We start from the raw sequence: 27,001 nt of genomic DNA, 5'->3' as shown, positions 1-27,001 counted from the left end.
GATAAGTAATGTAATCTATTCAAGTAAATAGAATATGAGAATCGATATAGGTTTTTCTTACCACAAGTATATTATAGATTCGCGTAATAACCAGGTCTTTCCCCTTTTACAATATGTTGATTGTTACTTACAAATAATTCAATTCATATTAACCAATCGAGGTTTTTTATTTTGAAAATGAGTAATGCCTTATTCAATGTATCGTTTCTTTTGTCCCCAGAGTGGAGAAGGCTGCACCATCACCCTTGCCCCCCTCAGGCGGCGATGCTCACTCAAACCTGATGGAAGCCATTCGCCAAGCGGGCGGGGCTGGTCGCGCCAAGCTTCGCTCTGCTGCAGAGTCCACACCAGCTAAGGTAAGATACACATTATCTTCGCGACTATAGGGGGACAGGAGGACACAATGCGGGAGATTGGAATTTAATTAAACTAAAGCTCAGCTTCCATTAAAACTTTAATTATTTATCTCCAAGCTAATTAATTGGTGTTAAATTCAATTTATCACACGAATTTTAACGAAGATAAGGTTCAAAGTGTCAAAAGTTCGATCCAATCTTTCAAATACTGATGAAACATTCCAAGAATTGTAGGTATCTTATTCAATTTACGAAAGTCGCAAAGTTACGCATTCATAGTGACGCGAACTAGTGCCATTCATAAGGTCAAATTATCTCGCCGGTTCAAAATCGTAAACAGAACAAGTTATTGAAAAGCCGAATTCCATGAATTCAGTTTATTATACAATAACAAGTTTATCTTCGGAATGACCGACCCCTGGTGCAGGGGAATATGAAAATAGACGCCGAGACCTTTGAGATAAGCACTCACTTATTGCTATAGTATTACTAGAATTTATAATGCATAGAAATAATTCGAGAAAATATATCAAAAGAACTTCAAACAACGCTTAAAGAATAAAATATGAATTTGCAGAATTAAATATTTACAAATGTTTGCATTCCCTGTAATCTCAGAATGTTTGCATATGTGTAGTTACCAAGTAAATAGTCCACGTGTAAAAAAGAGGTATTAAGGCGTAAATCTTGCAGTTCGGAGAAATAGTAATAAGCCATTGATGAGCAATTAACATTTTACGACGCGCCCCATTAGCAGCGTACAATCAGCATGAAAATTCTTTCGTGATACGTTACTAAAATACATGTTCGTAATCTTTGGGACTTTTCTATTTTTGTATATTTATGTTCGATGATATCGAAAAAGATTTAATTGGTTATCATTCCAAATATAACCTATTCAAAACTTCTTAATTACTGTAAAGTAATCTGGTCATGATTTTCTCAAAATTAACCAATTATTTGTGAGGTTGTTAAAATCGCCACCGCCTCAGAAGCAAGTTTAATTCGTTACCAAATAAACTTTTGCTCTTGACAGTACTTCGCACAGCCGTTGAAAGTTACTTTTACCATCGAATAAAAGAATTCTAAGAATTAATTTGATGGGAGGGGATTATAGGAATAACTTTGATATTCTTCTGTCTTGTATGCTAAAATATTTTAATACTTGTAATAACGTCTAACGAATTTATATGGATGCTAATTAATTCGCATAACATTGATAGATCATCAATAGATTTTTTTATAAATAAACATGTTTGTTATTGTTAAAGATAAATCAACACGTTATCTTTCCATTCAGCTGTCTTGCAGACTACATTAGTTATTATGTCTGGCAGATAGACTTGGCAGCTAGCTCCGTCGGCAATCTGAACTTAGATTACACATGGGTTTTTACGACCAATTCGACCAATGTGTACTCTCGATTTTCACATTAATTCAACTTCTAGACAATGTTTCAAGAGAAGTATAGCATACACATGTTGTTTTCGTCCTTCAGGGATTTTCGTTTCGTTTGGGTTTTAACTAAATCGTGTCTAACACAGCCTCACATATGTATGTAATGTACCTAGAATATTACGTAATAATACAGTAATGTTACTTATTCTCTAACGTCTAAGTATCTCGGCTGGCGTCCGTGACTCGCGTTACACACATATTTCCCCGTAATCTATTGTTTTCTTATCTAAACTATCTATAATAGTTTCAATTTTTGTAAGTTTAACAACGAAACCTTGGTAGTGGGTACACCCACATAATTACGAGCACAGACTGACGGTTCACAGAAGCAGCGATAATTGTACGCCAGGCTATTTCGCTTCTAAGAAAGCCCATTATAGTGCATGATAACGTTACGATAATGGTATCAGCACCCATTGTGAGCGTCTCCACGTGCTTAATGCATTCTTGTCTACTACAGTTTTTCCTTATTGACGTCGCTACATTTTGCGCATTTTTGTTCCGGAACCTTGATATGATTCCGCTGACTTGCTCAAATCAAATGCAAATAGCCGGCCTATGTGTAAACACACAGCATTGTGAATGAACAGACTGTTTTTTGCGAATGTAAACACTGGCGATTTATGATGGCAACATTGACGCGTTACGATTTTACTTGAAATCTGTACAGCTACACGTACTGGACACCAGAGTATTTGCGTAGCTTGTTGCATTTATCACGAGCGAATGCCACTCACAGTTTACATAAACAGGAGTAAATGAGAAATGTGACTTGAATTCACTAGAGCACATACAGTTACACAGATGTGCCCTCTCGAGGGACTGCTACTGTTTAATATATGTTTAGACGAAGTCCACTCGGAAATTCTCACTGACAAGTGTGTGTCTTTCAGCTGGTCTACATTTGCTTTAAGCACTTGTAGGGACTTAATAAATAGTTAATTCGCTATAAAATACGGTCCCCAAGAGTCTGACTTACAAATAAACAGTAACCAGCATAACTGGTAGCAAAGCTGTTGTAACTACAACCCACAGGTACAATAACGAACAAAAGCCCATAACTGTGTTAAAGAAATATTTCTAAAAGTCATGCATACTAAATGCACATTGTTATTTTAAAGGCGTGCGCTTGCATAAGAGCATCGTAAATGCAGTTATTATCGGGTACAGACGAGAGCACTGTTCAAGCGTGGGCTGTAGCGACAATCTTATCTGTATTTTGTCGAAGATTGTACAAGATAAAGTTCGATTCATAAAAACCTTTTTGTTTTCCGATAGCGATGAGTCAAACTCACGTCACTTGATTCATTCTGTTATTTTAGATCGTGATATGCATTTTTTATTCAGCTCTTATAAGGGGACTTTCCAAACAGGCTTTAATTTTATATCGGCATTTATTTATTTCTCTGTTACTAAGAATGTAGATGCGTTTTATCGGTCCTAAAGTGCTTAGCTGTTAGTTGAGTATGTATCAATTGTTTTTTCCTTTCGGAGTAAAGTGATAACAACGTGAGGCGCCTGGACAGTGGTCGTTTCAATTGCACTTACGTGTAAATAGGTGTCATTTATCGTCTGCGGAGATTGCGATACTTGTAACAGTGACAGGTTAATAGACGCCCGCGAGCGTTGTTATTCTGTATTTATTTGCTAGTTCGTTTTGACACCTGAACTTCAGTAGTACTATGGAATTAATAATAGTGTTGTAGACACTGTTATTATTGTAATAATGTAGCGATTCGCAGTAGGTTTAGAATTAATTAAATATATTCACTGATTTCCCTAATTTTAATAAAATTCTGCTGTACTTAACAAAAAACCGGTAAGGTTAATAACCTATCCTAAAGATCGTCATACAAGTAATTTTACTAGACGGCAGTCGTAGTCCGCACTCAGTAGCGCTCGTATTGGTGTGAATCGCCTTGATGTCCCTTTTGAAGTTCTGCTGGCTCCGCAGTACCAACGACCCGTGAGGATACAAACACAGCAATAAAATGTCTTCCCAAACATTTATTTAGCGCGCGTCGTGTGGTATCGATCGTCTTACAGTTTAACGGAATCCGCGCTTCTCATCATTCCACTTTGTTGTGCGTTTCCAGCTAACATTGTGTATGCTTCCAGCGACCGTATGCATGTATGCATCTCTGGCGTCCATGTGATTTGTCCGTATATTCAAATTGGGCCTTCAATCTCTGAACCTACTGTACTTAGCCAGAATGCGGAACAACTAAACCTTCTATGAATTCAAAGGTTTTTTGTTGGCTCCATTATTCTGTGAATTAGATTATTGAGTTAGGTGTGTTGGGTTTTACAATTTATGTTTTTTGCAATAGAATTAAGTTTCGATTATACGACTCGTGTGTAGGCGCACCAAAAACGAGAATACAAGAAAATAATCTCATATTGTAAAATTTTAAATTTGGACTCGTAAACTGTGTGTAATAAATTACATCCTTTAGATAGCACTTCCACGAAACATTAAAATAATATGATGGTCACTGCTATTTGCCAACGCCTCACACTACGAGAGTGCCAAAATTTGTTAGTAACATTAAGTAATCATTGTCGATGACGCGGCCAGGTATGGCGTAAAATACGTTTCAAAATATTTGCCATACAGTGTCATCTCATGTCACGACTCTTGGTGACCTAACCTTCTCCAGTTATCGTATCCACGTCGCACCGTGAGCTTCAACAAACGAACTCACTTATCATCATTCTGAGAGCATACACTCGCTCAGAATTTATTATGAACGCGTGGGCTTGAATGGACGTTAGCATTTACGTGAACACAACGAATAAATGAATGGTCAGTTTACATTACTTACCCGCTTCACGTTCGCTACAATTCCGTTGAGAACTCGCTAAGGGGTTAATCGTGACGTCACTACAAGTTGACATTTAGCTCTAAGCTCAGATCGCATGGATGACTAACTCTGTTAATAAATAGTTTTTGTTGAACTACCGTCCGTGCGAGGTACAGTAACGCATATTACATTTACGTCGTACATATGGACAGGTTCCTAGAAGAATTGCTGATTTCTAAGTACGGTTTTTGTGGACTCAATAATGGCTATCGTTCGGGATTTTTTCCTTACCACCGTAATAGGAGCTTCGAGCGGTAACCGCGGGATGTGTTAGTTATTATAACAGTGCGAATATATTACAGAAACTGTAACGATTGCCAACGCAAAAAATACATATGGAAAAGTTCTATATTGGCAGTGTTTACGTGACCCAGTATAACACTATTGGGATCCGTCCGGATTAATCTCATCCCAATGTCCCGTGAATGTGATTAGATGTGACTCGAGTGAACTTGCTAATTTGTTGTGACTTGCCCATTAATTCAATCAAGTGTTAAATTTTACCGTCTGCAAACCACTAATTAATACTATAATGTAGTCCTTAACGTTAATTTAGTTGCGCTAATTAGCAGAAAGCAAATTAGCTCTAGGCAAACGTAGACAGCATTTAATTCAAAAGATTGGATGTTCTTTGAGAACTTTGTTAGTGACTTGACTGTACACAACATACTCGTGCGACATTTTGTCTGTCGCTCTAATTAAACGAGTTTACATTAGCTGTTGCCAGTTGGCGCCGCTCGCTGTGACAAACGTTCATCTATTTTAAGTTCTCTGTACGATATTATTAGTGATCTACCTACAGTCGCCAGTAGGCGCCAAAGATCTTCATAGATGATGTGATCGGTCAAAGTCGTCACGGATTCTAAGAAAATACTATTGGGCTTACGATTCTACTAATCTCGTTTATAGAAGCACAAGGTTCAAGTCTAAATCCCAACCATCACCAAGCTGTCTACGTACAAACGTCTTTGATAAATCACCTTTATATAAGTGTTAACTTGGCTTGTTTATTTATTCAGTTTCTTAGTGATGTCTGTTTATTAATATTTATGTAACATAAGATTCGTGGCAATACGATTATTCCACCTAGTGCTCAAATGGTATAATCCATTCGGATCGATCTGTCTAGACTAGTGGCGCCGTCCGTTACGTACCTGTCCGAAATCTAATTACTACATTAACATTGATTTTCATAAAAGGACAGCGAGACTGATTTAATTACAGTTTCACGTTGTCACTTTAAAGTTGAGTAATGGTGGGTGGAATGTTTGAATTTTCAATTCAGTTAATGGATAATTCTGACAAATATGAGCTATATTCTTACACGAAATATAAAATGAAAGCTTTATCATACTCGTATTTAAACTGTCGCCATTCCTTGTGGTCGGGCGGACTGCATTCCGGCCGGCGCAGCCAATTATACGCCACATTTCAGATGTTTGATTTGCCACGGTCCGGCCGAGCTCCGAACAACCCGACGGATCTATACAACGGATCGTGACGACTTATAATGCCCTTTATATTTTACTTATAAGGACTTAGACACAATACAAATTGGTCCTTATTTTATGCCTATACAGCCTGTGGTTTTATTTACGTGGGCTCGAAGCAACTTTTTTGGATTTATTTATTTCGCGAACATTAACGTTGTAGGTGGCGCTTATGGCTCAAAAATGTTGAATATTTATTTTATTCGAATGCGGATTTCATTTTTGTGAGTGCTCTCCAGTAGGTATAATTTGGATATAAAAACGTTGAGTTCCTTTTTGAATAAAATGTTTGGTACATTTCGAATTCAACGTTGATTATGTAAATAAATACAAAGTTGCAGGGATTGTAGGCGGCACTTGACAGACTTATGAGTGGGAGTGGTTATAACCATAATTTACTCTGCGCCTTTACCCGTAAAATGTCGCTGTAATTTGAAAAATCTAAAAAAGTAACTTAAAGGGAAAATCTAAGGCTTCATTCAGTAACTTAATGCAATCAAATAGATGTTGGTTGAGTTTTGCGATACGGCAAGATGTTCATCGGACTCGTTAAGGGTACTAGAAAAATAAAAAGCACGCGCTGTATAAGTTGGGTCCATCAGAAGGACATGACAATGGCGAGGCACTCCTTGAATTCAGGCGCAGGGCTGGAACTGGGACGTGTCCATTGTGGCGCACAATGCGCGATTGGTCGCGGCGCGGCGGGCCCCTGCGGCCTTCAATACAAATAGCCTCGTTACTCTAGAATTTCTATCAACTTTTCGGAACTCGCCTTTAGTACTTGTTTGACAATATGTTGTGCGAAATCACATTTTGTGCTTGTATCTGGTAAATATGCAACTTACTCGTTCGTTAGTCACATTTACCGAGACATTTTTAATTCAATGGAAATTCACAATATAATTTTTTTTATAAAGATATTCCAATGTGACATAAGTATATACGTAGACTTTTTGACATAACATACCAATTACGAAGTCGTTAATTGAATATACCGTACTCACTCATGAATTATTCTTGATGGCAATTAATAATTCAGGCTTGTTCGTAATTAGCTAAGTGTAATTAAGGCATGGTAATTATATTCTTGTCAATTGATTAAAGTTGACAAAGGGAAGCCTCTAGCGACGTGTACTTCTAATTGTGAGTATTTACTGAGCCGTGCAAGAGGGCCTTGTTATCTGAATATTGTCTGCTAACATTCTAGACATCAAAAGCACAAATGGCTCCTTGAGCAGTAACATTGTACATTGTACAGGATGCTAAGATGAACATGTGTAACTGTGTTGCCAGATACAAATGTATTCAGCACATTCCGACTCATGAATTTTTTCCTCGTAAAATATCCCGGCAAGGTTGACAATGCTACGAGAAAGGAGATGGTTTCTGCGAAGTGCACGTCCGTTAAGGTAATGAGTGAGATAAGGTCATAATATATCTGTCAGTGCGCCCGAGGCTCCGGCTGGCATAATGGTCCAGGTGGACCACTTCCACACTTCGGATCTATGCTTTCTTGTACATAAACAACCACAAACTCGCTGGCTGTTTAGAAGCATACCCTCTCAATCCATCATTTATGTCCGTATCTCTCTAAATTGTAGAGTCCAATGTACCTGATGCGGATGTTATAAACCCAGCTGAAACCTACAAAGCAGCATTTCCAAAAGTAGGTTTTACAACGAATAAACGTGAGTAGTATAATCCGTTTTGGCGCGTGCGTAGGATTAAGTGCTTATTGCCGTCCGAAAGTACTAAAGCTCAGTTCCTAGTAGCTTGATCAAGTCTAACCAGTTATTAGGCCGGCTTTACACTGCAGCGAGTTTCTGAAACATTGCACCTTGCCCACTGTACACCGTGTTCCAAGATTGATTGGACAGGCAACAACGGGCGACATGCTAATACTCCCTAGATTAATTAATAGATTAATAAGACGCAATATTGGACGATGATGCCGCGAGCTAAGAAAAGCCGGCTTTAAACAACTTTACCTCTCCACTGAAAGGAAAATATTAAAATTTACAGCAGGATATTTTTCAGCAGTAATAGATTGAAACATACCTCGAATCGCAATTTCGAAAATTTACATAAGCTGGCCTTGTTCGGTTTACATTTTAAGTTATTTATATCGTACATCTTATTTCTCAGAACAAGACGAGTCGTTGCCTTAATAAGATTCTGACAAACAGGCTTTTCGGTCAGAATTCTATATAAATCCCCAAAAAAACAGATTCATTAATTCCTTTGAAAATATCATTAAATAAATTGTTACCTACGTAGGTATCTTAAGGAACCTTTGTCTTCTGTGAATGATATAATAATTATGTAAAATGCGAAACAGGGGAAAAACCGTTATTACTAGAATAGGCAATTTCTGAAGAATCGATTAAATTATTTTGAAGAATATTATCAATTGTCATTTTCTAGTGTATGAAGCTTCCATTTAATTGCATGCCATTGACCTTTATATGTCAGCGAGATAAGTTGTTTGTGTGATAGATAGGCGCTTCTTCGTAAAGCAATGGTTGCGTCCGCGCAGTGTCAGTTATCATCGACTATTTTATAATTAAAACGTTTATCAGCTTGACGCCCGCGGCGCTTACAAGAATCTCTGTCGGAAGTGAACCGGTTACGAATCAAGGTTCATCATCATTTTCTCATTAAATATGTTTACATTTAGATACTTGTAATATACATTAGGTATATTAATTTATTCACTGATTTTGATCTCGCTACACGAACTTCAGTCACTCGAAATGTACCGTGAATTTAGGTAACGAAATATTTTTTTTTACTAAAATATCTAATTGATATTTCTTCTAAAAAAAAAATGTACTAACCATATTCGCCGATCTAGCTTAGTTAAGCTTTGTTTTTATTCGTTTTGACTGACAGGAATAAAAACAATACTGTTATCGTTGTAGTTTCGTATTGTGATAACACTAAACGTCATTGTCCTAATCGGTCAGATAACGATATACGTCAAACATATTTGCGTACATGTTACGCCACAAATCCTTAAGTAAATCCTTTCGGAGAAACAACAAAGGTGACTCATGCTTGTGTACGAGAAACGTCATAGATAAATAATATTTTTGATTGATAATAAGTATAAACGAATGCAATATGTGGGTAATAAATTTTATTCTTCACGTCTTCCACTATGTATCGTTTGTTCGTCTATTTGTATTCAACATAATAAAGAGGGTTTTAGACTCCACAACTACTGAACCGATTTGAAACCGATCTTTCAGTATTAGGAAGGTACGTAGATTGTCCCCGAGTAACATAGGCTATGTATTCTGTCCGGGAACAGGAAGAAACAGCTAGTCGTTGAGGCGTGTAAGATTCCAGTAGTTACTTTGTATTTGTAACAATAAAGTCACGTTTCCCGGACGGGTGCGTTACGTACTCAAAAGGCTTTTAATAACTGCCACACAATACGTCACGTTGGACTCCAGAACACTCTGTTTGTGACTACGGTCCATCGAACTCTCCGCACAATAAAAGTAATTGTGCTTAACAAAAGCAATTAAGCGACAGGACTTACTTGATAGTAACAGGAAAATCAGAATTAGTAGAAACGATTTCTACTTTCACTAGTTTATGTGTTTATTGGCAAGTTTCTATTGACGACGCCCGCACCCAATCACCGTAACACACAGACATATTGACACTTTTTCCTCTAAATCAGGAATGGTAAGCTTGAGGAAACTTTTATTTGCGAATAAACGGGATGATGAACTCCTAAAGCGATTCCTTGAAATCGTCGGGATTGGATTTCCCTATATTGTTAAGTATTTACCACTGCTAAAATATATATTTGGAGATCCTGTACCTACCAGGAAGTGATAAATTATGTTGTTCTGAATATTCAAATGGCTTTTATTAGTTATTGTTATCCCACGTTTTGATCCTTATTCGGTTCAGAATTGTTTCTGGTACAACGGAAATCCCTGTCTTTGAATACAATGAATCTGTTGGCCAAATGTTCTGCGTCTATAATTTAATTAAATTAGTTATTACGACGCAACTTGAACTCGAACATCTTGCTTATTGAAGTCGGATCTTAAACTTTGATGTTTTTTCTCAAGAGAATGAATCGTGTATGTGACGTATCTAAATTGATCGGATTGTGTTGGTATTGTTTGGCAGTGGTGTCAGAAGGCGAGGTTATTGGCACCAGCGGCCGTCGCCCACTGCCGCCCTGGCAATTGGCCGCACTGCCTGACTCGTTCAACTCTTGCTGTAACGAACTACAATGTACACTTCATTAACCACTATTATATCCTCCACGCCTTTCCGTCTAATCAATTGATTGATTGGCGGATTTCGAGAAATTATTTTCCCGTATTTCATGGGTCAAACAATTTAAACGAAATATTATTTATCATATGCATAGCCAACTCCATTCGTAGAAGGCAGGTGACGTACCACTACTGTTAATTGCCTTTGTACTATTTAGAGCACTTGGCCTAGTTCTGCGATGTAATACATTATCTACATACCTTTTAGACGGCGCAAATTAGTTACACAATTTGGTTACGATTCCCCGAAGCGTCCCGCCTGTAAACATGTCAAGGTATCAATTAATGACGATCAAATATTTAACTGTGTATATCATACTTTAATATTTTATTGAGGCGCGCTCTGTGCGAGCTCTTAGCTGTTTGAATATTTAAAGCCCACGCCTCAATCTTCAGTAGCAAGGATTCGAATTACATAATACAAAATCAGATAAAGTACTTACTCTCAGTTAAAATTTATACCGCTTCAGGTGAAAACTGATTCGTTATCTCACGGCCTATTTTCAACCAAGATTTCTACGGAGGTCTGCTGTTGAAAATACATTAAATCATGATATAATTACTGATTCTTCTGCATCATCATTGCAATCTTAAAAAGCTTTTTGCACATTTTTCGAAGTTTACTAAAAAACTGGTTGTTCCTACAGGGTGGGTCCAAACCAAGCGGCGGCGACCTGATGGCAGATCTTCACGCGAAGCTATCAATGCGAAGACGAGGAATATCCGGGGCTGAACGATCAGGGGGCTCCGTACTCCATACCCTGGCCAGCTACATTCCGGAGCCCGAGCAGTCCTCACCAGCGCGCTCCTCCAGCGAAGACGACTGGGAGTAACTCTTGGATATTCACAAGATTTTGTATTTACCATTTAATTACCCGTAAGTGCGCTTAGAAACGAGAAATGCTTACTTTAGACAATCTGAAACAACTGTAAGAGAAGGAATCTTGTTACAAAAAAACTAGGAATACAATCTTCAACATATTTGTCTAAAGCAAGCGTCTCCTGGATCTTATAAGCTTTCCTGTAAATATTTAGCAGCATTCACGTGAACTAAGTTGCAGCTGCAATTAAAAAAAAAACGAGAATACAGAGACAAAGGCGACAGAGATGCAAAGAAAATTCAATAGCGCCATCCTGCTCTTAAGATTTATTCATAGTACCAGTACAGTAATAGATGTAGTATCAAAGTGAGTAATATTCTTAAATAAAGTCCGTACAGAAATATACGGTGGATGTAAATGCAAGTCCTTTGAGTTCTCCGACGATTGAAGAGTGCTTGCCCCGGGCTCGGCTCCCCAGACATGCAGATTAATATTTGTAGCCATTGCGTTTCATTACACTGTATTTTAACTTCTACAAAGAATATCCTTCATTTTGAAATCCGAAATGAAATCGTAAAAGGAAATGTATTTATGTTTTTTACATAATATTTATTAAGAAAAGGTTTATTTGTAAAAATATCGTAATGGTCGGTTATATCTCCGAATGAGTAGTATTTCCTCCCGGCCCCCAATTAAGAGGTTCTCTCGAGATAATTTTCCCGGTACTGCCATCTGTATGTTCTAAGTAAAAACATTAATTTGTTCTCCGAAAACTCGTTATCGATTGTTGGTCTTATAATAGGTATATTTACGGCCATTCCGTATTAGGTTTTTATGTAAGTCTAATCTTCATACCTTCTCGGAAGCCGTGGGACATATAATTGTGAATCGATTAGCGTTGACCTCTATCTCGCCCGCTTCCGAATACTTAGAACAGCCTAATTCATCTAATCAAACCTACCCGTACATGTTGTAAAACAAAAACTGTCCGATTATTTACGAAATTCTTAGTTTTGTTTATTACGATTGCTGGGGCCGTTTCCTGCGATTTTCCTCAATTCTCGCTATGTTTACGAATAACTCGGCAAAGTTCGGTGGGATGGCAAGCAAACTTATAATGGTCACTATTTAGAAAACGGTTTTCCTTATTATACGATAATAGTTGTTAATGTTGAACTAAATAATAAATTAATAGTTTACTATATTGTCGGTGTATCTTCTTTGTGTGTAGATAAGTGTTCTATTCGAATTACTGGCAGTAGCTACATAAATCATAAATATACGGATGTTATGTCTACTTAAACGGACAGCGAAAGGCTGACTTGATTGAATGAAAATTATTACATTTGAAGTTCTATAAGAAATAAAATACGGCGGAATTGATGGTATGTAATGTACTCAAGGAAGAATGATTCGAGTTTATCGATTAATCAGCAAACGTAAGATAGCGTCACAGATAACTGAGAAAACACTTAACGTCAGGCAAACGTCACGGTTGCATAGGAAATAATTAGTACCTACTGAGTGTGCGCTATGCGGGGATTTACCTAGCTAGTTAAAATTTAATTCGTCTACTCTAATAAAAAATATTTTTATCGATAATATTTTATAATTCTTTAAATGTACATGATTAATTAATATAGTTAATTGTATAACGTGAAAATAAATATTTAACTATCTAATTCGAAAATGGAAAACACAATTGGTACTGAATAATGAAAGGGGATCATAGAAACTATCCAATTCTACAACGACGGTAGTATTCCGTGAAGTTTTTAATAGTCAGTTCTATTTACAAACAGAGATTGGAAAAGGGCTCTCGTTCCGGGAGGTTATTACGATAATCGTATTTCTCACTAGTGACTATCTCGCTTTCGTTTCTAGGAAGGAGCTCGGCCACATTAACAGTGTTCCCCGCAAACTATCAACTGGTTCGGCTGATTAGCATTTCCAGAATTGAGAAAAACCTGCCGCGGCTGCACGGCCGACTTCTCGATTTAACCAAATAGGACCATTTCTAACGACCAGACAAATAAATCGATATTTTAGGCCTAATAAGTAGGGAAAGTTACAGGTTAGATTTGAAACGAGTTAGAGAATAGATCAAACACTATTGCTAACGTCACTATGAGTAGCGTTAGTTGTGTCTGAGACTATCATCGAACGCGCAGCAAACAGGATGGAATCTAGGTTGTTAAGAGCTTGTGATGATCATGCCTTCATCGTGCGACAGACAGGTGCTAAATATATAAACGAACGTAGGAAAGTATGCTTAACGAAATTAAAATCTGTGACCAATTTAAAATTTGAATTGCATAGCGTGAGGTAAATGTAAGGTCAAGCAAGACTGGTTGTATACAGGGGACGGGTGACGTAGCCAGCGGTATTCGCACGAGGCGCCGCAAATATTGGCAATGAATGATATTACGCATTTCATTGCGAATGTTCGCGCTTGCCAATAGGAAACTGCCTGGTGTTCAGCGTCATAATACGTAGAATTTCTTTACACTGTTGAAATTGAAACATAGTTCAGATTTTATGCGCAAATTAATTATTCGTCTAGATTGTTTAGGATGTTAGATAAAATAACGTTTTCTAATAACGGCACGTAATTGTTTAGCTCCGAGAATCACCTAAAGGTGTGACTTCTCATTAAAAGTACGTAGTTAGCTTAGCTTTCAAGTAATAAGGAAAAACCTACGTAAAAGTTTATGTAAGTAATAAAAGCAGTGACTAAAAACCCGAGTCGTCTATTAGAAAGGTAAATGTTTAAATTCGTCATTCAAAGTGAATCAATATTATCAGACATGACAGGTTTTTTTACAATCTATTATAGTGCAAAGCTCCAAAAGAATAAACATAAATAACCGTAACCACAGATTACTAGCATAACACGTAGACAATTTGGCTGTTAGTTTATGAGCATTCGCGTGCCGAACACATGTGCTGCATCTGTGCACGTGACGAGGATTTATTATCTGTGAATTAGGTAAAATGGCGGTGTGGCGGTTTATTTTGTTTTGGTAATCAGTATGCATCGCGGAGGCGCGCTGTCAACAGTTATTCACGTGAAATAGCCGTGAGCATCCTTACAACACGGAGTAGGGACAAATAGTAGCCCTCATTTTTTACAATAAGCTTTTTTAATGTTGGTGTTCTAAACTCATCGACAGTTTCTAAAAATAAGGTCTAGCTTTATGATATTGTAATTTGAACGAGAATTTCTATTTTAACACAAATCAATTGGAATAGTTTACATGTACATATTTGTTAAGTTTTCTGATTAATCAGTAACTATTAAATTTGACTATTTTCCGTGATCACGAATCAATATTTGCTATGCAACATTAACTGTTTTAAATTGAATATATTACCTATACGTATAATTAATATTAGCGACCCTTTAAACATTAATCCCTTTGTTATTTTTAAATCCATCCATGGTTCGAATAATTCATGAGTGTATAACATACGTATATTGTAAACTGGACCTTATTGTAAATATATTACGGTGTATTGTAACATCGCAGTATGAATTTGATGTGTTATGAGTTCCGTTGAAATTAATGTTCCGCTTGAGCCGATGGAATATGAAAATACTGGCACATGCTGTCCAAGCGAAATTATGGCGGTACTAAAATCCCTATGATTTTCATATTTGGTGCTTTTTTAAAGAATATTTGAGATTTTATGAAAATATATAAAATACCTTTGATAATGGATTAAGTATATTGCTATGTTTTATATCGCAAGATATGTTTCGTGTTCTGTGAGATTTGAGTCGGCATAGTATTTGTCCAACATGCCAGGTCCGCGTCGTAAGATTTCCGCAATAGCTTAGAAGCCGGGTCTTGCCTGTTACACGTCAGACCTCAAAGCTATCGTTCTGTGCGATTTCCTATAGTTTTAAAGTAGGTATGTAAGTTTAAAGCCGGAAATTGCTTTTCCTACTTTAGAGCAGAGTCGATACGAATTGAAACTTTACGAGCAAGCCTTTCAAAGTACCCGACACGTTATTTCAAAGTCTTGCAAACATGCATAGAGCGATGGACCGTGCTCTGCTTGAAAATATATTGCATTTTACTTGGAAATGAAGTAAAAACTATATCTCTCGGATAGTTAGTTTCGTATCGATTCTCCTGAAAGCGAAAAGTTCAGTAGTTTAGGCAGAATTGCACAGTTACGTCAGAGATTATGTAAACAAATTATAACGCAGCTGTTTGTGTGTGGGTGCTTTACGTAATGCCATTGTTTTAGCTTATATCGTATTAAAAGTTAAGTTTTAAATCCGCCAATATTATACTTATTATAATGAATTATATATTATGCAGGCTGCACTAATCCTCTGCGCCATCACACAGATGTAATATAAAATCAACATTTTACTACTTAATTTTGTAATTAGCTGGTAGTAGTAATTGTGGGGCACACCTACAGGCGTCAGACTGGCGTGTGTCATTGGATGGCTAACGCTAGCCTTCGATGTCTCGTGTCGATTAGCACCATGATGAAGCCGCCATTTGCAATGTTTACCAAACTACGTTTTAAGGAGAGAAATTCATTACACGCATGCTGTGGACATGTGAGAATTTAATTAAGACTTTTTATTCTATCGTTGACCTGTATCAATTAGTTTGCCGAAGGGCTCGTGAATTTACCATCTCGTCAAAAGCGAATTACAGTATTTTTGTAAACGTTGCAAATTGAAGACTTCATGAACTGTCACGATATTGGACATCGAAGCAGCTCTAGCATAAGACTGAAACCACATCTGAACATTTCAAAATTGAACGATTTTAATAAATAATGTAAAATGTATGGTGTAAGTTAAAGTGCATCGTAAGCCTGCTAAGTTGTAAGTAAGCGTTGAAAGAAATCTGAATAGTTATTAAGTTTGAATGAATTCCGACTAACTGTCTGTAGCTTATTGGTAAAGTAAATTAAAACTATGTTGATATTATAATGAATTTAAACGAAATTATGTATATAGGTACATAGAACTTAATGTAGATGTTTTTAATTGTATAAAAACTGTTAGCGTATGTTAAAATTATTACGGTATGACGTCATTGTCCATTGAGGCGTATTGTTATAGATTCGTCTTATACATATTATGTATTTAAGTGAAATGAGGTTTTACGAGGTTTTTATGAATGTTACGTCTCAGTGTTCAGTGCTCCTTAGTGATACTTGCCTTCATAGTTTTATTTAAGTTTTGACTGACTGTTTTAAATGTTCACGTGTTATAGTTTATAGTGACTTTTTTACACTCCATGCATTTTTTTTTTAAGTCAATGCAAATATTTTTTTAACTATTTAGGTACAACAAACAATAGTCAACTACATATTTTAAGATGGATTAGTGTAAATTGTTTATCTATAACGGTGTGTAAGTCATTAATTTATTTGCAGCGAATATTTACAGTAATTTGTTACTATAGTAATAATCTTATTTGTCCTGAATCGAATCCATGTAAAGCACTAATCCGTCTCATAGTTGTAATTTGTAAATATAAAGTCGATATATGTAACTGTTCACTGGATTGTATCACGTTGTCATTTATACGTACGTTTGTTGTATGATGGATTTTACATGTTACGAAGTATGGTATGTTCATTCATTAATTATGTATAACGAAATTTAAAATATCTACAACTACTTATGCAGTTTTATTTCCAATTCCCCGAGGAAGCTGTTCCTCCGAAATATATAATTGTAAGAGAAGCAGAAAAGATGTTTCTCGGTACGAGAAATGATGAGTGTGTGTAATTGAGGGTCAGCGACTCCTTTTTACGCATTCTGATTATTTATAACGGCGGGCAGAGCCACCTCGCTAGAAAGCTACGTGTTTCGGGTTTTACACGGCATTGCCCCAGAATAACACCGTCAAGATTTCCTGGTATCACCGCGCCGAGTATTTCGGATCGGAAATAAGGATTCTAGGAAATCGCTGGCCTCAGCCGGCCGCGTGTGGAGGACGCGCGACGAGCTTACGCGCCTGTGTGGGTGTCGCTAATGGACTTATCGCGGGTAGCTTTGACGAATAGGGTCGTAATTGACTAAGGTCAAGATTTCAATAAATTAGCTAAATACTTAAACAAAAATAAAATGATACCATGTTGGCTGGTAAAATCTAAAAGTGAGTAAAATATTTTTTACGTAGGAGCAGTGACTCGCCATACAAGACGTAGACAACGGAAAACATCATTCAAATAAAAATGTAACGCAGTAAATGTTGAGTACAAGATATGCCGCCTGCGAGTCATGACAATATCCGAGTGTAAACACATCTATCCGTGAGATAGCTTATAAAAAATAATGAATTGTAGATAATAATGTTAGTAATTTAATTTCTTCAAAAGGCATATTTAGCGCCTTCTAAAGTGTAAAAACAAGATATATCATCTGCGAGAATAACTTCCTCTGCAAATGCACCACAAGCACGAGCACAGCTGATCAATGACAGCTGTCACTACAATGACGAACTTGACAGTTGGTTTGCCAAATAATCACAAAATGTTGTTTTTGTGATTATTTACTTTGAAAATAGTAAATAAAAACATTATATCGATCAAATTGGTGCACAACAGGATATTGAACTTGGAGTTAATTTATAGTAGCGATGGCGGCGGCATTCCAACAGCAGATATTTGCACTGGATGCACGGTTCAATGCGTACAGAGCACCAAACAATCCGAATTTCAGTAAGTAAAGCCATGCAAGTTGTAAAACTAGACAAAGAATGAATTCATGCATTACTGGATCATCTTAGGGAAACGCTTACGTACATGTTTTTTACTAAAAAAACTTATAAAAATGTATGTTCACTGTTTTGTTGTTTAATTTTATAGAAACACTGTACATACGTCGCCGAAGTCAACTTCTGAGAGAGAATGCAAAATTTAAGGTATCATAACAACCTATTTCATTAAATACTGACTACCATGACTGTTTTTTCGTTTTAAACTTTAATAGTAAACAATATGGTTGTAGGACATAGAAACTATAAAGAAATACATAAATGTTCGGAGTCAGCTGCTACAGCGTCGGTATGGAGTTCAGGACAACATCTCCATCAGCTCATCTTCCTCTCGACAGCGCTCCAGTAGCAAGGTATCTTGGTGATGGGTTTAACCCATAAGAAGTCTCTGTATGTAGTATGTACTTGAATGAGTATGGTAGGGAATCATAACAAATCAATGGAAATAGAAAGATAACATATTTTAAATAACTCTCTAATTGTTCACAAGTTTTATAAATTCCTTATTAAAATTCTTTAGTTGTAGTAACAACTAAAGAATTTTAATAAGGAATTTGATTAGTGATCTCTAGGTTAGAATTCAGAAGAGTCTTGTTTTATTTATTTCTGGAAACATGCAGAGATAATTACTTTTAACTCGTAAACATTAATTGTGGCAGCTTTACGTTTTGAAGATATAATTTTGATGAAATATCTCCTAAAGCCCACTTGTTATTTTAAATATCATCATGCCCAGAGCCATACTTCTGTTCCCCAGAAGACCTGTAGACCTACAGATGCCAGTAGACCTATTTACTGATGTTCTTATATTTCAGGCTAGTATACTGGTGGATGAAGGTCCATCCAGCACAAATGCAAAGAAGAAGAATGACATGACTATATCAGAGAACTATGCATTCTCTGGAGTTCATCACATATTTGATCAGGTACAACAATACAACAATATTTCTATTCTTATAAATAAACAGACGTTTATATACCATTGTCATGAGCATGAATATGAATGTGGATGGATATAGTCGAAGGCGACAAACAAAGAAAGGATGAATTGATTGTAAGAAAATTGACATGGCTAGAAAGAATGTGACTCGTGAGATAATGGCAGATAAATGAGTATGGAAGAAGAAAACATGCTGTGCCGTCAACGCGGAACATTTCCTATCCTCATTTAACAAACTCTTATTAATTACCTTTCTTTCTGTAGCATACTGAACAAGTAAGCGTAGTGAAGTTCGCGAACAACGACCGCTCGAAGCTGTGCTGTGGCTCCGACGATGGCACGGTGTCCATCTGTGACGTCACCGCCTCCCCTCCGCGCGTCTCCTTCATTCTTGACGGCCACACCAAGCCTGTTACAGGTACTAAGATTACTTTTTCTAAATAATAAACTATGAAAATTCCATTCATTCCATGATGGAATGATGGTTCCAGATGTAAGTTTTATTTCAGTAAATCAAAAATGTTTAATCAGCCTATCAGTGAATGAGCCACTCTACCACCTTATAAAATGTCATGTAAATTATTTTTTTTCTTTCCCCCACCATCCAAGTTATATATTTTTAAGTCTACGAAATGGACTATTTTCAACTTATAACATCCTTATTCATGTTCAATTCACATGAACTTCATTTTTCTTTAAAAAACTGTTTGCTTTGAAAATTGGACATTAAACTTAGTATATTTGTTGGTAAGGTTGCGACTGGTCAGCATCTAACGAGCTGTTGGTAACATGTGCACTGGACGGGGCGCTGAGTCTGTGGGAGGTGAACGCGCGGCGCCGACTGCGGGCCGTGCCCGACCAGCTCGGAGCACCCCTGCTCTGCTGCGTCTTCCAGCCAGCCAATAATAATATGGTTATTGTATCCTTTGAAATGAATTAAAACACGAATAGCGAAGACAAGACATATACATATATTTTCCCATTTTGCACGTCCATATAAAATATAAACAAATGAATTTGAGATATTTTACTGTATCAAATGGCATGTTTTCATACTTTCGAGACGGAAAGTATACTTTCCTTAACATATGCTTTAGGCTGGAAATGCAAGAGGTATGGTGGAAGTGCTCAATATATCTACTGGGATTTACCCTAGAGGTAATTATATTATATTTCTCATAACTATATCCCACCTACATACGTCCATATTAAAGTGAAAAGGTAGAATATTATAAGTAGAAAAATAAGTATGAATCATGTAAATTGACAGTATGAAGTCATGTAGGATGTGTAAATCAATTGCATTACCTGTGAAGCACAGCTTAAGTAAGGATAAAACCGCAAAAACTAATTTTGTGACACCCAGTGGGCCTTATACTGATGTAATAAATGAAAGGTAGGTGTACTTTGACAAATTTCTGAGAAGTACCCACATATTTACCATAATTTTTTACCCATGCAAACTGATACTGAGAACATATTTGGAATGCTGGGCTGGGGGTCATGGAATATCAAATTAATTCACCATTTCTTTTCCGTCTGAAAAACATGCGAACTCAAAAACGACATAGTTTGATAAAGTACATAGTTTGATATCCGATCTATCTAAAGACCATACGATATTCTGACTAATTAATCAATTAAAATTATGTGTTCGTGGTATACATGCCCGTTGTGTTTCAGGTGGTAGCAGTATTTTGGGAGGTCGAGTGCTTTCAATAGCATGCGAGTCCAGCGGCAGAATGTTCTGGGCGGCCAATGACAAAGTACGAGCGGTTTTCCGCTAACCACTTTAATTTTAGACGTGATCAGTACTCAGAACTCATAACTCGCTACATAGTTTACCACGAATAGTTGAAATTTGTTTGTGGAACATATCAGAAACTACCTAATGTTTATTGCAAACATTCCTAAGTATTCGCTTAGTTTCCTGAAATAATATTATTATGAAATGTTTTCGAACAAAGGCAACAAATACCTACGCGTAATTTTAATATATTTTTGTATAGTAACCTTCGTCTAGATTAGTGAATATCGGCAGCTACTGCTTCCGTCCGAAAGGATAACGGATTCTATTGAAACGGTTGACTAATTTTATCTATTGCGCATAACTATGATACCAAAAAATATTTTCCGTTAAGAGTAGGTACCCACTCTAGAGAATTATTTTTAAAAATCTATTATGAAAAGTTTCACAGCCAAGTTTAACATCCAGGACAAGGCATGAGTGTAGCTTTTCAACAGTGAATTTTTCAAATCGGTTCAGTAGTTTCGCCTGTAGGTGCCGGTAAATGGAACTCATGTTCCATTTTAAAAAATCAACGTAGGTAACATATTGAGTTTTTAACACGCTTCTACTAGCTTCACTTGTAAGTATGTAACCATGTAAGTAAATCTTGGAATATTAATTTGACCCACTTTCCGGTCTTCGATTAGGATTCTTTTTTTCTGAAGTTGCTAGTAACATAGCCCCTATTCTCCAGGGCGTGATAGTGAGCTACCGCATGGACAGCGCGGGCGGCGGGCTGAGCAAGCTGCGGCGCTGCGCGGTGGGCGGCGCCGTCACCTGCCTCAGTTGGAGCCCCTGGCTTGCGAGACACCCTGCATTGCTCGTCAGTGCTGCTGATAACTCGCTGTATCTCTTCAGGTATGTCACTATTAATATGAGCCTTAAATAAAAAGTAGGTAGGTAACTTACCTTACTGATCGGTTGATCAATACAATCAAATCTTGCAAATACATAATATAAAAATCTATTGTAATTCGTTCTCAGGTATAATTTTCTTTTTTTTTGTACAAAATCTCACACTGTGCCTCTTGCAGTCTTATAATACACAAAGTTATTTTAACTTCAGCACTCCATTACAGAATTCTACCAAACAGACCTACCTGTAGTTTCAAATATCCAATGCTACTAAATACTCATTGCTCCCACAGGATAGCCGACCGCGAAGGCAACCTTCAACTGAAGAAGCGTTTCGACGTATTACACACTCAACACAGCGTCAAGTCAACGTTCTGCCCCATCATGTCGTTCCGCAGAGGCGTCTGTGTGGTCAGCGGCAGCGAGGACTCCTGCGTCTACTTCTTGGACATAGAAGGGCATGCCGAACACCCGGTTGTTAATAAGTTACAAGGTAAATAGATAATGTAATAAATATAATTCTATAATAGAAGCACGTTTCGGATCTTTTACGGCATCCATGGTCACGGGCAGACTAAGGTGTTGGTCGTCTTGATATTTTAGTTACAAACAGCTACCTTATGTTTTGTTGATTATGTATTGACAATCCGATTCACGCAGAACGAGCTCACTGTATCCTTAGTTCTAGCAGTTTTCGGCTTGGATTTGGATTTAAGGGTCAATCCCCACTGAGAGAGTAGCGGCCGTAAATGCAAGTGATTGAGCGCGAGCGCGGCGCCGCGCCGCGCTCTTACATTGTCCGTGCTCTTACGGCCGCTGGTCTTTCAGTGGGAATTGACCCTAATAGTTTCTATGATTTTGTCCACTTGTTTGACACGACATATTTTTAATTTACTTCCCAAACTAAGGCATTTTTCAATTCGATCGCGTATGTAGGTATACTTTTTCATTCTGACTTGCTGACTAATCGCTATATTAGCATAGACAATTTTTTTAAATATGCTCGTTTCGTTCCTCAGGTCACGCGTCTCCAGTGATCGGCGTGAGCTTCAGCTACGACGAGAGCCTGCTGGCCACCAGTGACGTCACCGGCCTCGTCATCATATGGCGACGTAGCTGACCGACACCGCACCGACACACTTAGATCTGAATTCTGATACTTGTAGTATTATCATGAAAAACATTCCTTAACTTATTGTAAAGTATTATAAATAAAATGCTTATATTGAGTCACAAGTTTTATTAATTATTATTTTTTTCATAGAAATACTTTTAAAAGACTCGACAAAGTCACAATATGAAAAGACTTCCAATGCGTTCACATTCACTAAATACTGCCGACAACTCATACAAATCAATAACAACTTACGATCAATAAATACCATAATTAAAACTGGACAATTCATTCAAATAAATTCCTTATTTTTTATATCATAAGCTTGAAGTAAACTAATCTGCTGAGTAAGGTTTTCTACAAACGAATAGAATTGTATAGGTTGCACAGCCGAGCTCCGGACGCCCGTCCGAGGCTCGCGACAACAGACGTATCAGCTACCTTCCCTACGCATCGTAACAAAATGAACATCTATCACTTATTTACATCTGTACATTAACGAAAATATTCTAAAACTGTAAAAAATAATGTTCAGAACAATAAACGTGTAGTACAATTAATACAATCAATAAATTTTCATATTCAAAAAGATTATTTTCTTCAATACATAATAACATTAAATTATATTTACAGCAGTAACTAAACAACTAAAACGCGATGATATGGAAATGAGAAGAATTGCACATTAGGTTCACACTTGGACGTATTGCATACTATAGTGATGACGTTAATATAGTGGCACACACTCGTGTACTCTCAGCAACAGCATGACCTGTCGGTGCCGCGGCGGTACGCTTCAATAATAATAAATAATAACTGGGAATTTAACGACTGAGCGAGACATTCTGTTGCTGAGTGCACGTAATACGCAATGTCGATCTATCACCACAACTTGTTACATCTAACACTACACTTATCTAATATAAACTTTTACTTAACTAAGAATTGGCTTTTTAACCTCAATCGTAGACCGAAACGCTTTAATTTAGATATTCTTTGAGGTTTAAAAGATGGAAGATGCGTACTCACTTGTGCGTAATGTATAGGTCGTCACAAATAACAAGTAATTTAGACATTGAGATATCGGCTCTGCGCCCGGCTGCCCGTCAGACGCCACACAACGCCACATTTGTTCACGTAGCAACATAATAAGTAATTTTGGTGGGAATCATACAATACTATACATAAAACATATAATTTTAGTAGGCGGGCAGGTCGGGCGCAGCGCTAGCATATTCTATCACTACAACATACGAAATAAGAGTAAAAAACGTTACGTATGAAAATTTCTAACAAGTACGACGATTGGCTGCCTTCATTGTAAATCCATTGGATAGGCCAGACCTTCTACAATTCATTTATTACGAATATAAAATGGGAAATTAACTAATTAGTATTATGGATGTAATTCACAGAGAGAGAGTTATGTTACGGTACTTGAAACTGAGTTATCTACGAGAGAGAAGTCTGCAGGGCCGCGTGCGTACATACAGCGGCGTGCACAGTAAATCCGAATATACGTTACACGCGAATTAAAATTCAATTCATATCTCCACATTAGTAAACTCATACTGCAATTTGAATGCATGCAATGCAGTTCTACGTGCATCATAAATGTATAAAAAAACTTGATCTAACAAAAACATTTTCAAAAGTCCCGGACGCGACTGGTCTCATAATATTAGGCTGTTGTGTAAAAGTATCAAAGCCCTTAACTTACGATAAAGAAAGCGATACACCTATAGATATATTGATGGCGATTTGTACCTTTGTATCTGATCACGGAGCGATCCGAGTCGCTCTTGCATTGACTATAGACTGCCTTACACTTCACGGAATACTGTATATGGAATCGAGTTAGGAAACCAAAACGTGCCCGTGATTATTCTAAATATTACGTAGTTTATTGATATTATTTTAATTTAGAATTAGGCTTGAGTATCTTAGATTTTTTTATTCGAAATAGGCGAAGCGAAATTTTGTTTGCTACCTTGATAGAACCGATTTTCTATCAATGGCAACATTAAAATGGTAAAAGATGAATTAATTTGAACGCACACTTTAGTTTCCTATCTCGATGTCAGAGTTATGATTGGCTATAAAACATCGATGTCCATAATTCCGATATGTATATCAAGTTTATGTCCAGCACTTAATACTTTTGCTGAGTGTAATACTATTTACTTATTAATGGCATAATTCGTCGATTATTACGTTCGTTCGACACATTGACGTGTGGTTATCAAAACCACTAGAAACGAAATCATTAGTTTGAATTAGAACCAGAAGAAACCTAAGTACTACAAGAACGTACATTCAGGTAATGAGAATTAAAAAATCATTGGATTAACAACACATTCACGCTGACCATGCCGTTCACGCTGGTAAAATAGAAAGACTAACTGATACCAAAGCGGTTGTAATCCAAACTAATATACGTCCTCTTTAGCGTAACGATAAACTTTATTCGTACAACAAAGTTCCGGTTACGTTCAGATCTATGAATCAGTACTATTTATACAAAACTACTGCTACTTTGTTCTAATTACGAGACGTTCGTCTTGTTCCTCTCCAGCGTGGCCTTGGAGCTGCTTTCTATGCCGGAGTCCTCATCACCACTGTCGAGGACTGTACCTTCGCCTTTCACAGCTTCCACGACCTTGGGACTCTCGTCCTTGACCTCTGTATTGTCTTCAACTTCGTCGGTGAGTATGAGCTTTTGTTCTGGCTCCACTTTGGGGGGGCTCTTGCCGAATGTCGAGAACGTTGGCTCGGGAACGGGTAAGTCTTCGGCATCCTTTTGTAGTGGTAGTGACGTAGTGACGATTGGAGTGTCATCGGTCATCACTAGAGGTGTTGTGCCGATTTCAGCAGGTCTGTCTTCCCTTCGCTTGGGCTTGTCGAGCACGAAGTTGAACACTCTGTTGTGTCTCGGGGACGGTATATGCGGGCTCGGGGGCAGGTCCAGCTTGAGCTTGTCCCTCGTGTGTCGCAGGCCGCCTAGGGCCTCGCCCCCCGGGGAACTCGGGCTGACGGACTCACTAGAGCTCGCGCTATCGACTGGTCTCCACGTCAATTCTGTTTCTGGAAGCTTCTTTTTGAAGTCTTCATCGGTTGTGGAGCCTGGGGTGATGTCTTCAACTCCTGAGTCTGGAGTAGTGAAGTCTAGTGAGGGTGTTCGAGTTTGCATTAAAGTGGTGGTTGGTAAGGGAGAGGGCGGCGGAGGGAAGTCATCGGGGAGGTCATCGGAGAGGTCACGCTCGAGGAGTGACGGCTTCACGTGCTTGCCGGGGAAGAACTGGCTGGTGGTCGACATGATGCCCAGGCTCTCGAACGGCCGAGCTGATGACGAGATGAAGAAGTCTTCGTCGTAATCTGGGGAGAAAGTTACTGTTATTCCCCATACTAAAAGGTAATAATCATATTTATTTCGGTTTTTAATGTAACTTGCCAGGTCCGAAGGCGATGCCAGCTCTGAGCGGGTAGAGGTCGAGAGGGCTGGGTGCGCCGAACAGCTGTCCGTAGCCGAGCTCAGCTTCCTCTGCACTTGTTGGGTCCCATTCTATAACAGTAAAACAAACCCTGTTAAAACTTTCAAGTTGACATAAAAGACATGGTAAATTGAGAACTTTATTTTTAATCTGCTGCATCTTCTTCACGGGAAAAATACAAAAGTTAGCGTTGTGATTATAAACAGATTTATAATCACTACACAACATTCGTCAAAAGTAAAAAATATAACAGGAGATCCTATATTGTTTGCAGACAAACGAAATTTTAATCTAGGGTAAGGCAGGTAGAATTTTATCACACATATTTGAAGGGACGAATATCATACTTTGGAAATTAAAATAAACCTTTACTCTCTACTCTTTACTAATCTCCACATTTATACTCTACCAAACTCGTTCGTTATATTCCCATGTTCCGGCCCCACACACCGCAAACCACTGTAGTAACGAATTTGACAAGCTATAGGGAGTATCGAATACCTTCAATATTTAGTGTTTGTACGTAGTATATAATACCTGAGTAAGTGGAGAGGTCGGGCAGGTATGCGGCGGGCGAGTGCGCGTCGATGTCGGCCGCCTCGCGCGGGTACTCGTACACGCAGTGGTACTTCTGGCGCTTGAACACCACGCGTTTTTTGTTGTCCTGGTAAATAACCGCACTATTAAGACACACACTATTTCCCCTATTATATACACATACTTTTCCGCAATTTTACCCATATTTACCCATACCCATA

At 37.7% G+C, this 27,001-nt stretch overlaps 3 protein-coding genes across 4 annotated transcripts in view; 2 read left to right on the top strand and 1 right to left on the bottom strand.

The window, feature by feature from the left end:
• The window catches only part of LOC135118470 (WASH complex subunit 1-like), a 41,474-nt gene extending 24,522 nt beyond the window's left edge, over positions 1 to 16,952 (top strand). For both annotated transcript variants that reach the window (XM_064040611.1, XM_064040608.1), the window contains exons 5-6: positions 221 to 356; positions 11,120 to 16,952. In XM_064040611.1, coding sequence (XP_063896681.1) covers positions 221 to 356; positions 11,120 to 11,305 — 322 coding nt within the window. In that variant the 3' untranslated portion in view covers positions 11,306 to 16,952. The remainder of the gene's footprint in view (positions 1 to 220; positions 357 to 11,119) is intronic.
• Positions 16,953 to 17,786: 834 nt separating this feature from the next.
• Positions 17,787 to 22,788, top strand: LOC135118479 (WD repeat-containing protein 13-like). Its single transcript, XM_064040656.1, has 11 exons — positions 17,787 to 17,998; positions 18,146 to 18,201; positions 18,288 to 18,407; positions 18,870 to 18,980; positions 19,259 to 19,412; positions 19,747 to 19,913; positions 20,092 to 20,152; positions 20,678 to 20,760; positions 21,478 to 21,641; positions 21,932 to 22,131; positions 22,658 to 22,788. Exons 1-11 carry the CDS (start codon positions 17,917 to 17,919, stop codon positions 22,756 to 22,758), a joined length of 1,299 nt encoding a protein of 432 aa, XP_063896726.1. The 5' UTR covers positions 17,787 to 17,916; the 3' UTR covers positions 22,759 to 22,788.
• A 70-nt stretch (positions 22,789 to 22,858) lies between these two features.
• Positions 22,859 to 27,001, bottom strand: part of LOC110378203 (uncharacterized) — a 49,321-nt gene continuing 45,178 nt past the window's right edge. Inside the window, exons 17-19 of the mRNA XM_064040651.1 lie at positions 26,781 to 26,907; positions 26,204 to 26,314; positions 22,859 to 26,127 (exon numbers count right to left, since the gene is read on the bottom strand). Of these exons, the coding sequence (XP_063896721.1) occupies positions 25,298 to 26,127; positions 26,204 to 26,314; positions 26,781 to 26,907 (1,068 nt within the window). The 3' untranslated portion in view covers positions 22,859 to 25,297. The remainder of the gene's footprint in view (positions 26,128 to 26,203; positions 26,315 to 26,780; positions 26,908 to 27,001) is intronic.

This window comes from Helicoverpa armigera, chromosome 2 (assembly GCF_030705265.1).
Source record: "Helicoverpa armigera isolate CAAS_96S chromosome 2, ASM3070526v1, whole genome shotgun sequence".
Taxonomy (NCBI): domain Eukaryota; kingdom Metazoa; phylum Arthropoda; class Insecta; order Lepidoptera; family Noctuidae; genus Helicoverpa; species Helicoverpa armigera.
The sequence above is the reverse complement of the archived record's forward strand: the minus strand, read 5'-3'. Positions and strand labels throughout refer to the sequence as shown.

What these genes read in the sequence shown, in the direction of transcription:
- LOC135118479 (XM_064040656.1), top strand. Translation starts at nt 17,917, where the DNA reads ATGGCGGCGGCATTCCAACAGCAGATATTTGCACTGGATGCACGGTTC. An exon ending in GAGAGAATGCAAAATTTAAG is followed by an intron (nt 18,202 to 18,287) that starts GTATCATAACAA and finishes ATATGGTTGTAG; the next exon opens with GACATAGAAACTATAAAGAA. An exon ending in CCAATAATAATATGGTTATT is followed by an intron (nt 19,914 to 20,091) that starts GTATCCTTTGAA and finishes CATATGCTTTAG; the next exon opens with GCTGGAAATGCAAGAGGTAT.